Source organism: Olea europaea, unplaced genomic scaffold (genome assembly GCF_002742605.1).
Source record: "Olea europaea var. sylvestris unplaced genomic scaffold, O_europaea_v1 scaffold1693, whole genome shotgun sequence".
Taxonomy (NCBI): Eukaryota; Viridiplantae; Streptophyta; class Magnoliopsida; order Lamiales; family Oleaceae; genus Olea; species Olea europaea.
Genome location: NW_019234612.1, coordinates 47,237 through 63,907, shown reverse-complemented (window position 1 = coordinate 63,907; position 16,671 = coordinate 47,237). Strand labels below are relative to the sequence as shown.

The 16,671-nt window shown below is 37.8% G+C and overlaps 1 protein-coding gene across 1 annotated transcript; it reads right to left on the bottom strand.

Annotated features, from left to right (window-relative positions):
- Positions 1 to 254: 254 nt before the first annotated feature.
- LOC111377631 lies at positions 255 to 3,104 on the bottom strand. Its single transcript, XM_023000757.1, has 2 exons — positions 765 to 3,104; positions 255 to 549 (listed from the first exon to the last, which is right to left on the bottom strand). Exons 1-2 carry the CDS (start codon positions 3,025 to 3,027, stop codon positions 455 to 457), a joined length of 2,358 nt encoding a protein of 785 aa, XP_022856525.1. The 5' UTR covers positions 3,028 to 3,104; the 3' UTR covers positions 255 to 454.
- Between the last annotated feature and the right edge of the window lie 13,567 nt (positions 3,105 to 16,671).

The window sequence follows — 16,671 nt, the reverse complement described above, 5'->3', positions numbered from 1 at the left end:
GTATTGCTTAAGATATATAGAAGTTGCTATTGAGTGGCAATCCAAGAAAGCATTATTAAGGTAGTACTTTTAAATGGGTCCAGGTTTGGACAAGTCTTGTGAGGGTTTAAACCACTTGATTTGTCTCCAATTTAGGCCTAGCCCTGAAGATCAATCATGGGTCATCACAACCCCAAGACTTGTTTGGCATCACGACCCAACAATAAGTGAATTATCTATTTTATTGATCAACAAATTATAACAGCATAACAATATTGAACAACACTTTTAATCTTAAAAATAAGCATAATAATGTCTAAAACATGCCAACATTAGGTGCCACTAGGTTTTCAAGATAATACAATATTACTGAATGACTCACAAATCACAACATTAATTGCGTGGCAAACTCCAATAAACACACAAGAAAGATGCTTATAAAAGGATAACTTCCAAAAGTGGAAATGTTGGGGTTTTATTCTTGGCTGTTCTCTTTTTCTTCTCGTGACTCTTCAGCAATTTCCCCGCTCTCATGAGACTTCGTGTTGCCTTCATCCGTTTCCATGGGTTCTGAAAACACCAAAATTAATCATACTTCTTGAATTTATTTTTTTTAAATTTACAATGAGATACAAAATAACTAGTTTTATTAATTTTTACTTGGTGAAATGTAAATTCAACAAAAGCCTAAATAAAAACTGATGTTATCGTAATGGGAACAAGAATAATAATAAACTCCTGAGGCAAAATCCGAATGGAACTAGAGAACAAGGGTAAATTTATACCTGCTTTAGCACTTGCACAAAGTTCTTGTATATCCAAATGCGCCTCACCACTTGAAGTGGTAACAATATTCTCACTGCTAGGAGTTGAGTCAGAAATACCATGGTTAGTGTGTTTGAGTAAAGTACGCCATTCGTCAATGTAAATTGACTGATCAGGTGATAGATTAGGAATTTCAAGCTTTTGAAGAGCTTTTAGAATGCCTTGAGTTTCTCCCAAGAGGTGTGTTGCTTCTCGGATGCTTTTCTCCCGTTCTTCTATGGCACTGTTGTTGCATTTCTTGAGTATAACATGAGGTAAATTGCTCAGGCATGCAGCAAATATATCTGCAACGATAACTGACAATCTCTCAAACACTTGAGTATCTGATGCTGAATGATAGCTTTCCTCATAGACCAACAGTAAACTGTTGCATATTTTGTACATTGAATTAGCAATTATGATATTTTCAAGCAAGTTAACTGAGCTTTTCATAGCATTTCCATTCATTCTACTTGTGAATTCCTTCAAAATTTCTTCACTTCTATTTGCAAGATTCTTAAGAGTTTCTTTGGACGATTTTGATACCCTGGCAATTTTTTGGAGGTCCATGTCTAACCACTTGTGTCTCAATTCAATTAAAACCCATGCAAAATCTGCAGCGCTCGTGCTACTTTCCAATTTTTTATAAACATCCAGATCTTTCTCTATGAGGCACACATACCTAAAACCTTCAATGACGCTTTTTAACAACCGATTCCTCTTCTCATTATGAATGTTGGGAAGAGCTTCAATGATGCTTGTTAGTGTTACCACTGATAGACTCCAGCAATTAAGAGGTTCTGGGAGAATTATCGGAGAGACTTTATTACTTTCAAATTTTAATACACCCTCGAAGCTGGTGGAATTCTCCATAAGCTCCATTAGATATCTAGGCTGACACTGACACTTTGTGCATGAACTAATAGAAGTGTTAACGAACTTCAGGTATCCATCTTGTATTGCCTCACTTTCTAGAAGTAAAACAAAATTTCTAATATCTTGCTCATAACCAACAATGTGTTCTGGTTCATTGGGAATGACCAAGTCCTCGGATTCCCTTAAGAAAAATTTCTTCAACATCACAAAACATCTAATGATTCTGTTCCTCAAGATACCAATAAAGAGTACGAAGCTCAATGGGATTACATGATAAAGCATCAATGAGCAAAGAGATCCAAAAATTGAGATTGGCAGAAGCAATTTATTCATGATCACAATCACTATCTGACTTCCTATACAAATGTTGAGAAGTAGAGTTCTGATGTGAAAAATAATTTTTCTAAGCTTCTGGCCTCGAACTTGTAATGGTGGGAGTCTCTTTTTCCACTCTACCAATCTTTCGATTCTGTACTTCTTTATTTCTGAGGAAATGCTAGAGATAGTACATCTTCTAATATTCCGTACAGTGTGAAGTAAAGCTACTAAAAATCTTCCTAAAGACATGACAGTGCAAAAAACCATACCTACATATTGTGTCGAAAAAACAAAATATACTAACCATTTATAGCTGGAGCCAATATTTAACTTCCTTTGGTCAACCAACATTTTTGCATTACAGCTATAACTAATGGCGCAGATCAAGAAAAAAACACCACTGGCATCAGATCGTGCCATTACAAACTGAGGGTTACCTGTTTCTGCCATCACCCAATACTTCTTCACTCGTGACTTTAACTTGTCAAAGTCCATTAATTCGCCTCCTTGTAGTTCCTCTGCCGAAATTCTTGTACGCAATTCGTTATACTTGTGTTCCAAATACATTTTACTTGTAAACACTGTTAAAGCAGAAGAACTCAATACAATGAATGCATAAACATTCATAAAGACAATCACCACTTGGAAATGATCATCAATCACGCCTGTGAATACTTGGATGATAACATTTACGGTAAGCGTCACTATAAAGACACCTAATGCTGTCAAGTTCACTAATATATCTCCATCACTCATGGATCCCAGAGAAGGCATGAAATGAGTCGTTGAAATACACAAGAAAGCAGTGCTACTACATTTAGCGGCTCGATCATACTTACCTTTCATCGGGGTAGTTAGATCCATTGATAACTTCACTGCGATGGATAACGCAGTCATGGAAACAGCATTGAGAGCAGAATATCTGCAGGGGAACCATAATTTTCTACTGTGGAAAGAGATCACTGCATCAAGCACAAGTGAAAGAGTCCACGTTAGAGATGCTAAAGCAGCGTATAGGCCTATCCATGGCATTGGTGCATTAGAGTTCATCGTTTTGTTTAATTGTTCAGCTCTCTTCCCACGACTGTCTTACTTCGGATTTGAGATGAGAATGCTCGAGTGGTGGAAATTTCTTAGTTATGTCAATGCAAAATTTCAACTTTGCTAACAGACAAAGTAGCTTTTTCTTGTTATTAATATTTGTTTTTACATTTTTGATTAAAATTCGAAATATTGCATTGTGATTCTTGTAGTGTGAAATTATGGAGTTACTTGATCTTATTGAGGTAGAGAGTTATTACTTGCTATAATATTCATTGGCATTATTATTGTCACAAGTGTAAAATATTATGACGGGAGTTCATGAGTTAGAAGTTATAAAATCTGAATTATGAGACTTAGGCCCAATTTGAGCCCTATTAATTTGAAAAAATGTATTATAAAATAATGATTGATAGAGAATGTGTGATTAAAAAAAATTTATTTGCGTTTAATATTATTTTAATGAAAAATGTGTGGTTAAAAATAAATACTGTAGAAAAAATAATGGAAAAGAATGTAAGTAAATGAGGACAAACATGGGCTTAATTTCTTATTAATCCCCCATTTGGCCTCCATTCTTTGAAATGAAAATAGGTGAAATAGTTTTTTTTTTTTTCCCAAAAATGAATTATTGAAAAAGAAGGAAAATTTTTCGATTTACGTGTAATATTATTTTATGGAAGAAAGAAAAATTTTCGATTAACGTGTAATTTTTTTTTATGGAAGATTGTGTGATTGAAGAAAAAAAGTAAAAAAGAATAATATAATGAGGGCCAAATGGGGGCAAAATCTCAGCATCTATATGTACCACTCATATTCTACTAATTTATGTACACACATATGATACAACTTCGTATTCTCTTTCTACTAAATTCATATATACTGGCTAAAAGAAGGGTGTTCTTTCAACGGAGCTTTGAGTTCATTTTCTGAAATTTTCCATTAGCACAAAATTTTAGTTGACAGAAAGAGGCACATGTATTGGTCTCATGTGTGATAAAAAATTGCCAAAAAATATCAACCACTCAACCCATATGAGTTGTCTGGAAACAATATGCAAGCTAAAATTTCTATAAGTGCAACACTGCTGTCATTTTCTAGTGCAAAACAGATTGAACTAGACTTAAACAAGGAATAAGTCATTTGTACAATCGATTTGTACAACATGCTTGACAATGGTATAGGTGTCAAAAAAGTGTTGATGGAAAAGACAAAGTATTTTTCAAACTGTCCAATAATAATCCGTCACGTAGCATATTGTCAAACTTGTTATAAAAATCATTGTACAACAAGCATGATTCAACAAGGATCGTACCATGGGTGAACAGTCAAGAAGATAATTATTGTACTGGGGAGTCAGGACTTCCAAAATTGGTTACGTGTTTGCTTCTGAATTTAGACTTAGTTGTAAAATTTTATTTGCAATTATAGTTTCACTAACAGGAGATTCACATGGGGCAAAAGTTCAATTATAAGTATCAGTAAAAATTTACTTATTAATAAAAAATATTGTCATATTTCTTTTTTTGTTTTAAAATACTTATTTATTTTTTTAATAAAATTTAAGCCCTTGTTTGACACTCATTTTTCTCAAAATACATTTTTCTTTCTCTTCCTTTCAACTACACATTCTTCAATGAAATAATATTACACAGCTAAAACATTTAATTCTTAACCACACATTTTTCACCAATTAACTATTTCAAAATGCATTCTTACTTAAAAATGGGAAATAAATGGGGGCTTAGCGTCAAACGTGTGAGAAAAATGTGATAATCATAGTCTACGTTAATCATATTTTCACTAATCATATTCTCCTAACTCTAGCTAAAATAAAATATTGTACTAGTTTGAAATTCAAAAAAAATCCAATTAATTTTGAAAGAGTTTATTTATGGAGTAAGTACTTAAAATACATTATTAAGGAAATAACATTTGGATTTTAAAATTCATTATAATGAAATTAAGCCTCTAATTGTCAAGGTTTTTCTGAGATTATAAGTCTATGAATTTCATAAAATATGTGATGGAAAAGTAAATAAAAAACATGAGTCGAATTAAATTTTTTATTACTTTAAAATACAAATTTAACTTACAATTTGAAGGGAAAAAAAAACTTTATCAAACAGGGGCTATGTACTTACTTTTAACCAAAATTAGGGCAAACACTTTTTCACTCACTAGGCCACTCGATTCCGATTAAATGAAATTTGATTTCAAATGCGAAGGTACCACAAAGACAACTGTAACAAGGGAAGAGTATAGGGGTATTTGTGTACCACAATTTTAATATAAACAGACAAATATAATACAGGCCAGCAGAAAGATATTGTTCTTGAAGCAATAAGAAGATGAGGTCTAATTTCTTATAATGCCTCTCTTGTAGGTACCTGGCTTTATCATTTACATCACTCCTTTCAATCCATTGCTAATGACGAAAGATTTATAGATGTGCGTGTACAACAATAACAGAGTAAATCTTGCTATAGATTAATTTGGAGTTTCTCTTTACAATTCATTGATAGATCTAGTAAAAGTAAACAACATCATTGAATTTAGTCTTGTTTTTAATAAACTTGAGGTCAGCTACGTGAATTCCTTTTTATCATCACGTTTGATTCATTGTTAAATCTAGTGCAAGAGTCAAGCATTCACCCATGGATCCTATATACTTCGTCCTCCCCATTTATATATGCTTATTTTGTTTTCCATACAGATTAAGAAATCTTATTTAATGTTATTGAAAAAATAATATTTGCCAAAATTTTCTTAGTTTACCCTTACTTATATATGTACAATTTCAAGATTAAGCGAGGTCAAATGGCTATAATTAGACAAATTAAATAAGGATATATTAGCAAACGAATAAAATAAAGCATTCTCAATAAAAAAATAAGACTGTAATTGGGACAAGAAAATAAGGAAATGCAGCCTATTTAAATGGGAACTAGGCTTTTGACTTTCATTAATGAGATTAGTATTGAGATGTTTTTGTTGTTTTCATGTTATTATCTGGAATCTGTTTGGCAAGAAAGCCTCCAATAATTAGGTCTATTTGGAAGCTAGCAAGCAACCAAAATAGTTTCACGAGCCAATCCGATTGGTTGCATCATTTAACCGGACAAACAGAACTTGATAAATTTTATGAGTTTCAAAGCATTGGCAGTATTCAAATCTTAAAGCTTTCACAATCTTTAAATAAATAATGGTTGAGAATTCAAAGTCTCTAAAATTGTGGCTGCCCCAAGATTAAAGCTCATTTTACAGGTGACTGATAAGGAATAATCTTGTTGTACACAACCGTGTACATAAGGGTGTCCATCCGGTGGCCCCCTATTGGACGGGGCGTCGGTGGGCCAGGCGTACCCTCCAATAGGAGGGCGCTGGGTGTCCATTTTGGACACCCTTATGTACACGGCTGTGTAACTGTAGCAACCTCCAACTGATAATACATATGAAGTGTCATATATTGACAAAAATGATGATGGGCCTCGAAGAATTAGTAGACCAAATCCCAGATACATGGATGTGTAGACAGCAGAACATGGTGTTGGGTTTTTGATATCTAATCATCTCGGATGATGATGTTAAACAGATGTTGGATAAATTAATTATCGACACCCAAGATTGAGAACCTGACCCTAAAAATATTTGGACCATTGGAAGCAATCTAATTAATTAGTGTTGCTCATGGCATAGCTTCCACACTCATTGGACGACTTATATTGTTGGCCCACTTATCGGTATTTGAATTGGGCTTGGCCCCACCAATTTGACCTAACCTAACCTATATATGCTAGCCTCCTTGGTCTCCTATGATTCACGTGTGTTTTGTCTTGGAAGAAAATAACTCTTTGCTTCTTTGTGCTCGTGCTCTTGCTTTGGCCGGTTTTTCTTCTTCCTCTTCTCTAGCCTTTATGGCTGAAAATACCGTCTCTTTTGTGTCCTTAGTGGGTACAAGGTAAAGCAATCGGAGTGTGAAAGAAAGTTTGAGTTTTGGGTCGTGATTTGTTTGGGTGTTGTGAAGGTCGAGATTGGTATCCTGAGCCCAAAAAATCCACCAATTGAAGGTCTACTATTCAACACATGGAGGACCAGTTCAGAAGGACTGCTGACGTGGAAGCTAGAGCTGTTCAAAGGGAAGTTAATTGCCCACCATATGCTTGTCTTTGGGCGCAAGATTAGGAAGTATTGTTGAGTTTGTTTAGGAGTTGATTAAGTTTATCTCTTTAAATAAGTCTGCAAACAATTAGTTTAGGTGTGAATTTGATTGTAATCGTGGTCTTATCTCTAGCCCAAAATTGGAGAATTCTATTGCAATTCAAGTATTCAGTTTGAGCAATTTCTTGGGTTCCAACAAATTTGATATCAGAGCATAGGTTTCCATGGTCTCCAATAAGGAATGACTCGACAAGCTAGAGTTTGAACTGCAAGAGGTGCGTGATGGCTTACAGTGATCAGCGACCGAATCTAGGGAAATAAGAGCTCAGATGAGATGTGATAAGTGTATTTTATACATTTATTTAGGCTGTTAAAATTGGTTATTTGTTGATGAATTGGATGAAACGTGGCTTAATCCTATGTATATATTGTTTGTAGGAACAATTGATGGAAGATACGAAAATAAAGAAAATAAGCGGGAAAAATGACTCAATTGCATCAAGTGCAAAGTTCGGGGACTAGAATGCAATAATCCAAAAGTTGAGTTGACCTGCAGAACAATGAGTCAAGAACACCAAGAGTCAATTGGAATTGAAGAGAAATTAATGAGACGAGAAATTTTGGAAAAAGATCAAAACACACACTTTAGATTGTTTAGGGACCAAATTGCAAATTAGCCCCTAAGAAAATTGAACCATGCATATGCATGGGCCTGTAGGCCTTGCATACACAAGACTGAAAATTTTCACTTCTGAGGCTCATTTGAGTGTACTATGCGTACAAACCAGTGGGACTATGCGTACTCCGACAAAAAAATTATGTTTCCTTATTTTGTTTTGGAAACTCTTGTAATTTTTGGCACCATATTTATACCAAGAGTCAGCAAAAACACGGGGAGACCTAATTTCTATAATCTTACAAGCCGACTTTGAGGAGAAATAAAAAGAATTACATTGAAGAACGAAGAGTTCATCGCTTGGCTCCAGAATTGAAAGCATAGATTGAAGGACTCTAGATTTTCTTCATACTTTAATGACTCGGGTATTGATTTTTTTTTTTTTGTGTATTTCTTACATCAATACATTTCTTTGTATTGGATGAATAACAAGACTGATTGACTCTTAGTTTTTAATTCAAGATCTTGTGTTTTATTTTAATTCTTGCATTGTGATTCCATTAATATACATATCTATATTGTTTTAATGTTTGCGCACCATTAGGACAATAAGTTGCTTATTCGTAGTGTTGAAAAACTCACGATAAATAGAACACTGTTAGTGGAACACATGGACAATGAATATTAGGAATAATATTTGTGGCGTGTGCGATCATGTGTGATAATCCTACATGTCAATGCGTATTTGCCATATAAATTCGGACTATAAATAGGATCATCTCGTGGTAATCATAGGTTTATTATATTTTGGAAAAGAATAATAAATAAAAGTGGTCAATCGTCACAATTACATGAGTCGAGATAAATATCATAGATTGAGAATTAGAACTAAGAGGAGTTGATCAGTGACATCGAAAATCCAATACATTTACTCATTTGAAGTTTAATACAAATTTTTTTTTTTAATTTTACAATTTTTAGTTTCAGAATATAATTAGCTATTCAAACAAAAATCAACTTTTACTTACTAATACGAATTTAGATATATCGAATATACTAGAATTGATTCTTATTTCACGTAGGACGATAACTCTTTCATTATAATTATTACTTGTACAACGAACATGTACGCTTGCGGAAAAATAATGAACAAGAGGAATGGAGAATACGCTGAAGGAGGTCCTTGGCTCCTTATCCGGGTTTCGTATGTCCTGGGAATAATCATCCCAGCATCAGGACAAGGCTCCAGTACTCGAGCAGGGTCCAATCGGGATGAGGATTCCTACCATTCAAACTACACCAGATTCACCAAGATGGATTTTCCAAAATTGCTTGGTGATGATCCTACGGAATGGCTGAACAGAGCTTCTCAATACTTCAACTTTCAAGAGATTGGGGAGGAGAGAAAGGTAGCTTTAGCTTCTTTCCATTTAGAAGGAGAAGCAAATCAGTGGTGGCAATGGCTTGAGAGGGTCCAAAGGGATGAAAGAATAGAGATTACCAGGGATTTGTTTGAACTTGAGATCCTGATCAAATTCTGCCCCATGAACTACAAATTTTGATGAAGCATTGTCTGGAGTGAGACAAACGGGTACACTTAGGGACTACTAGCATGACTTTGAGAGGTTGGCTAATGGGGTGGTTGGGTAGCCTCAATCTGCTCTTGTGGGAACCTTTCTAGGTGGCCTACGTGATGATATTGCAGATGAAGTGCGAATGGCTAAGCCTAAGACTCTACATGAGGCTATTGGAATAGCTAGAATGAAGGACGACCAACTTGTGAGAAAACGGAGGCAGGGACACATAGAAGTGGCAAGGGTCGCCTCACCAATGTGACTTCTCCCAGCTTCGGTACTTGCAGCAGCAACTAGAGCACCAAAACAAGTTGTTGGATCTCTAGTTAAGCACCTGTCATGGGAAGAGATGCAGCGAAGGTGGGAAAGAGGTCTTTGCTTCAACTGCAATGATCGATTCAATCCGAGCCATAAGTGCAAGACGCCACAACTTTCTTAATCGAAGGAGGAGAACATGAAGATGAGGAAGATGATACCAATAACAATGCCACAAATTCTAGGCCATTGATCAAAGAATTGGAGCAGAATGTAGTAGAGGAACAAGCGGAGATCACTCTCTATGCCTTCTCAGGATGGAAGGGACCATGTACCATAAAGCTACAGGCTGTTATTGGAAAATATCCAGTGACAGTATTCTAGATAGTGGCTCTAGCTACAATTTTGTGAGCTATCGAGTTGCTCAACAACTACAGTTGCCAATAACTTCCAAAAAAAGCTTTAATGTGAGAATTGTAGATGGAGGCCATCTACTTTGTCAAGAGAAACACGAGGCAGTATCATTGGAGATCCAAGCTTTTTCTTTTGTTGTCACTTTATTTTCTCTTCCATTACAAGGGCTAGATATTGTTTTAGGTGTACAGTGACTAGTAGAAATGGGTCTGGTACTATGTGATTGGCACAATATGACAATAAGGTTTAATTGGCAAGGAAAATCACAAGTTTTGCACGGCAAAAAAGGATCATTCTTCAATAGCCATTATTATGCACTCATTTAAGAAGGAAGTGGAGGGTAGAAGCACCTTATTTGCATTTGTTGTTAACGAAGCACAAGAAATTGAGGCTAGTACTTCACAGATGCTCATTGGAATTGTTAGGTTGTTGAAAGAATGTGCTGGTTCATTTAAAGAGCCACGCTCCTTACCTCCATCCAGAGAAGTGGACCACCAAATCCCACTGAAGGAAGGAGTCTCGACTGTTAATGTGCATCCCTACAGATATGCACACTGCCAAAAAAATGAAATAGAACAACAAGTGACTGAGATGCTTGAGAATGGGACCATCCGTCCTAGTCACAGCCCCTTTTCATCACCGGTCTTACTGGATAAGAAGAAAGATGGGTCTAGGCGCTTTTGTATAGATTGTAGAGCCCTAAATGAAGCAACTGTCAAGGATCGCTTTCTCATTCCAACTGTCGACAACATGATCAACGAATTACACGGTGCTAAGTACTTCACTAAGCTTGACCATAGGGCTGGATATCATCAAATTTGAGTCCATCCTGATGACGTACACAAGACAGCATTCCGAACCCATAATGGGCATTATGAATACCTTGTAATCCCTTTTGGGCTTTGCAACACGCCATCAACATTTCAAGCTACTATGAACTCTATTTTCCAGCCACTCTTATGTAAGTTTGTCCTTTTTTACGACATCTTGGTGTATAGCCGCTCGTAGGAGGTACATTTGGAGCACATTTAGAGTAGTTTTTAAAATTCTACAAGATCAGCAATTTTTTCTTAAACTTTCTAAATGTGCTTTTGGGCAAGAGAAGATGGATTATCTTGGACATTTGATTTCTAGTAAAGTTGTGGAAGTGGATGAAGGAAAGATTGTTCTATGAAAATTTGGCTAAGACCGGCCAACGTGATCGTAGGGATGGCAATAAAACCCACATTACCCCACCCTGAATAGGGCAAAAAACCCGCCCCGAACAGGGTTGGTGGGGCGGGTGGACGGGGCATGGCAGGGCGTCCCGTTGCGGCCCTGAACCCGCCCCGTGAAAGAAAAAAATAAAAATAATTTTATTTCTAAACAATTCACCCGTTAAAAATTCATTTTGAATTTGTATTTTATTCTCTAATAATAACATAACTTGAAACTTTGAAAATGTATAAAAAAAATTAATTAATTAATTAATTAAAAATTAAATGGGGCAACAAACGTGGCAAAAAGTTGCCCCGTCCTCGCCCTGCCCCGCGCCCGTCCCGTCTAAGGCAAGGCGGGGTTTGGGAAAACAGTGCGGGGTGGGGACACCATGCCTCGTTGCCATCATTACGTGATCGAGCTTAGAGAATTCTTGGGACTTACAGGGTATTACCGCAAGTTTGTGTGTAACTACGAAATTATTGCAGCACCTCTCACTCAATTATTGCAAAAAGGGCAGATCCATTGGGATGACAAAGCACAGAAAACTTTTGAAGAACTCAAAATCGCCATGATTACCACCCCCGTATTGATCAAAACCAATGCTTTAGATACAGGTATTAGAGCTGTACTATCCCAGCAAGGTTGACTTGTAGCATTTTTTAGTAGAGCCTTAAGTCCAAGAAAGAAGGTTTGGCCAATTTATTCAAAGGAAATGCTAGCTATAATTGAAGTCATTCGGTGTTGGAGACCATATTTCTTGGGTAGGAAATTTCGGATCCTCAATGACCAACGTAGCTTGAGGTTCTTCTTGGAGTAACGTGTGGCCACCCCAAAACAACAAAAATGGTCACTAAGTTGTGGGGGATACGAATATGAAATAGTTTACAAACCTGGAAGGGAAAATAGTGCAGCTGATTCACTATCCAGGGAAGTGGGACCACCAACTTTATGGGTAATTTCTGAGCCGCAGTTTACTATATGGGCTGAAATAAGAAGAGACGTGGCTCAAAGTCAATGGGCTCAAGAAATAATGAATCCAATAGAAGCTGGGCTTGAAAAGGTACCCGACTATGAGGGGAAGGACAGGTTATTATGGTATAAAGAGCATGTAGCTATCCCGCCAGATTCAACTCTGAAATCTCGCCTACTCCAAGAGTTTCATGACACAAAATCAGGAGGCCATTCCAGAGTATTATGAACATGATAAAGGATTGCCCAAGCCTTCTACTGGAGTGTACTTAGAAAAGATGCTCGAAATTATGTTGCTGCAGTGATGTGTGTCAACGAAACAAGGCCAACTCTCGATCGCCAACGGGTCGTCTTCAGCCTCTTCCGTACCATCCCAAGTATGGGAGGACGGATTGCCCAAGCCTTCTACTGGAGTGGACTTAAAAAAGATGCTCGAAATTGTGTTGCTGCATGCGACGTGTGTCAACGGAACAAGATCGACTCTTGATCGCCAACGGGTTTTCTTCAGCCTCTTCCGGTACCATCCTAAGTATGGGAGGATGTTTCAATTGATTTCACAGAAGGGTTGCCGAATTCTCAAGGGAAGAATGCCATTCTTGTGCTGGATCGCTTGACAAACTAAGCACACTTCATCAGTTTAACCCACCCATTTACAGCTAAAAAGATAACAGAGATGTACGTCAAAAATGCAGCTGGCCTCCATGGAATTCCTCGAACCATCCTTAGTGATCGTGATACTCTATTTATTAGCAATTTTTGGCAGGAAATCTTTAAGTTGCAGGGAACACAGTTGTAAGAAAAAATGGTGCAGGGAGGCGGGCGCCATGGCGCCATGAGTGGGCGCCATGGCACCCATGTTTCTGCACGAAACTTGGTGCCATGGTGCCCGATTCAGCTATTTATATAGCTGTTTTTCCCCCTTCATGTAAAAAACCGATTTTGAGAGAGAAAAATTGTGAGAGCTTGGATAGAATTTTACAAGATTGAGGTTGTTCATATTGGGTATAAATTCAAAGCTTATTTTCTTTCTTGGGATTAACTTGAGGCTTGTTTAAGTAATCCTAATCCATTGTTCTTCATTTAGCCATTGAAATCATTTCTTCCCCATTTTCTTGTTCTTGAAGTGGTTTGGGATTTTTCACATTGCAAGTTTGTTTGATCTTGGGCAATCTTTGGGAGGTGTTTTCCCAACAATTTGGTATCAGAGCTTCTTCTTAAATCAAGGTGGTTAAGCTTCGATTTTTTGGTGAGTTGCTTGAACTTTATTGTGCACACAAGGTGTTTGTAAAAATTTCCAAGTGAACTTTGGTGGTTTATTTCCGGTAAACAAATAGATAAATTATGTCTACTAGAGGAATGGTGAAGATTGGGAAGTATGAGATAGAGAAATTCAATGGGAAGAATGATTTTTCATATTGGAGAATGCAAATGAAAAATTTGTTGATTTCTCAAAAGTTGCACAAGGCATTGGCGGGAAAGGAGAAGAAGCATGTTGATATGTCGGACGAGGATTGGGAAGAGCTAGATCTTGAGGCACGAGCGTCTATCATTCTATGCCTTGAAAGAGATGTTGCTTTCTTGGTTGATAGTGAGGTAACAGCGGCGGAGGTGTGGACAAAGTTGGAGGCGAACTTCATGACGAAGACTCTAATAAATCGGATCTATTTGAAGTCCAAGTTTTATACTTGCAAGATGGATGAAGGTACACCAATCCCGGAGTACGTCAACAAGTTTGATAGGATCATATCGGACTTGAAGGACATTGATGTGGAAGTAGATGATGAGGATCAAGCACTTCTACTACTTCTTTCATTGCCAAAGTCTTACGAGAACCTAGTACAAACATTGATGCTTGTGGGTGATAAAAATGTGATGGAGGACACTAGAACGTCACTTCTAGCGGATGATCTTCGAAAGATTGCAACTAGTGGCATGTCTACCATTGGTAACAAGGAGCAAGCTCAAGGATTGTTTGGAAGGGGTAGAAGCAATGTGCGACCAAAGGGCAAGGGAGAAAAATCTAGATCGAGTTCTAGACCTTTTACGGAAAGGTCTTGTTTCAAATGCGGCGAGCTCGGGCATTTCAAGGCGAATTGTACTAACAAAAGGGGTGCAAAGAAGAACAATAAGAACAACAACAACGGGAAGGTACAAGTCAAGCAAGAGGTAAGCTATGCCTCGGAAGGAGGGGAAAGCGATGAGTGCTACACCATTTCTTGTGATGAAGAAACCTTCGGTAAGTGGATTCTTGACTCTGGATGCTCTTACCATATGTGTCCAAATAGGAAGTGGTTTATTACCTATAGAAGCACTGATGGTGGAACCGTGTTGATGGATAATAACCATTCCTGTAAAACGGTGGGACTCAGTTCAATTAGAATCAAGATGCATGATGGAGTGGTTAGAACATTGATGGATGTTAGACATATTCCTGATTTGCGAAAGAACCATATCTCTGTTGGTGCCTTAGACTCCGGTGGTTGCAAGATTGTAACATGGAATGGAGTAAAGAAGGTTGTTCGTGGTTCTTTGATTGTGATGAAGGGTATTCGTGAAGGCAATCTCTATGCTCTTCAGGGCACTACAGTTACAGAAGATCTAGCGGTTGGAACAAGTGGAAGTGGTGGAGACCTATGTGAGTGCACTCGGCTATGGTATACGAGGCTTGGGCATATGTCTGAAAAGGAGCTAGATTTGCTAGTCAAGAAAGGTTTGTTAAAGAACTTGAAGAAGCCTTGCATGGATTTTTGCGAGCATTGCGTGTACGATAAAGCACACCGAGTTCAGTTCCAGTCAAGCAAACATAGAAGCAGAGGCATTCTAGACTATGTGCACACGGATGTATGGGGTTCGGCTTCTGTCACTTCCAAAGGCGGTTCCGTGTATTTTGTTACATTTGTTGATGATTATTCTAGATATGCTTGGATTTATTTTTTGAAGCATAAGAATGAGGTATTCGACACTTTCAAGAAGTGGAAAGCAATGGTTGAAAACAGAACAAGAAAGAAATTGAAGACACTATGATCTGATAACGGTACTGAGTATACAGATGGTGCTTTCAAGGAGTTCTGTGGTAAGAAAGGGATTGCGAGACACTAGACAGTTAGAAATACACCGCAACAGAATGGGGTCATAGAAAGACTGAATCGCACAATTTGAGAGAAATCGATGTGTATGCGATCCTATGCTGGTTTGGGCAGAGAATGGTGGGCAGAGTCGGTTGCAAATGCTTGCTACATAGTGAACCGGTCTCCACATTCAATGTTAGATGGAGATGTGCCTTACAGGGTATTGACAGGAGAACATGCAGATTATGAGAAACTCAGAATATTCGGATGCACAGCCTACTATCACGTCAACGAGGGAAAGCTTGATGCGAGGGCCAAGAAGGCTATATTCTTGGGATATTCGATAGGTGTAAAAGGCTATCGCCTATGGTGTGTAGAGGATTCTAAGTTCATAATCAGCAAAGATGTTACTTTTGATAAGAACTCCATGATAGCTTCGTTGAAAGCTACAGTGCCCGGTGGTGATGATGTTGAGACTACAAAGTCTCAAGTTGTTGAAATAGAACCTAGAGATCAACCTGGTTCTAGTCATGTTCAAAAGGAGATTCATGCAGACACTCAAGATGAGAGTGATGATGAGCTTGAACAAGAGGCGGTTCAGCAAGAGAATGTATAGGCACAGCAACAACAGCAGATTGCAGATAACTTGGCTTCCTCTAGGCCACGCCGTACTTACAAGCAAGTTCTAAAGTTGGGGTCAGACAAGCCTTTGAGGCACTATGGGCAGACAAATTTGGTTGAGTATGCACTCTCGGTGGAGGATGATGAGCCTACCACTTTTAAGGAAGCTATTTTAAACAACAATAGGGAGAGTTGGTTGGCAGCGATGGAAGAAGAGATGGAATCACTTCACAAGAACCAAACATGGGAGGTTGTCCCATTGCCCATAGGTAAGAAAGCTATTGGTTGCAAGTGGTTGTACAAAAAGAAAGAGGATCCTACCAAGCTCGGTGGTACAAGATTCAAAGCAAGGTTAGTGGCTAAGGGGTTTGCACAAAGAGAGGGAGTTGACTACAATGAGATCTTTTCTCCGGTGGTCAAGCATACTTCCATTCGGGTGCTATTGAGTATTGTTGCTCATCATGATCTTGAGCTGGAACAACTCGATGTCAAAACCGCCTTCTTCCACGGGGACTTGGATGAGGCAATCTACATGCATCAACCTGAGGGCTACAATGTTGAGGATAAGGAACATCAGTTATGTCGCTTGAGAAAATCACTTTATGGATTGAAGCAATCTTCTCGGCAGTGGTACAAGCGATTTGACTCCTTCATGCTAAAGCATGGTTTCTCCAGAAGTGAGTATGACTGTTGTGTTTATATTCGAAAACTTCGGGGAGGTAACTATATCTATCTTCTTTTGTATGTGGATGACATGCTTATCGCTTTGAAAAGT

Coding starts and splice junctions, on each gene's coding strand:
- LOC111377631 (XM_023000757.1), bottom strand. CDS start 3,027: ATGAACTCTAATGCACCAATGCCATGGATAGGCCTATACGCTGCTTTA. Junction 550..764: donor TTGTGCAAGTGCTAAAGCAG/GTATAAATTTAC, acceptor TGGTGTTTTCAG/AACCCATGGAAACGGATGAA.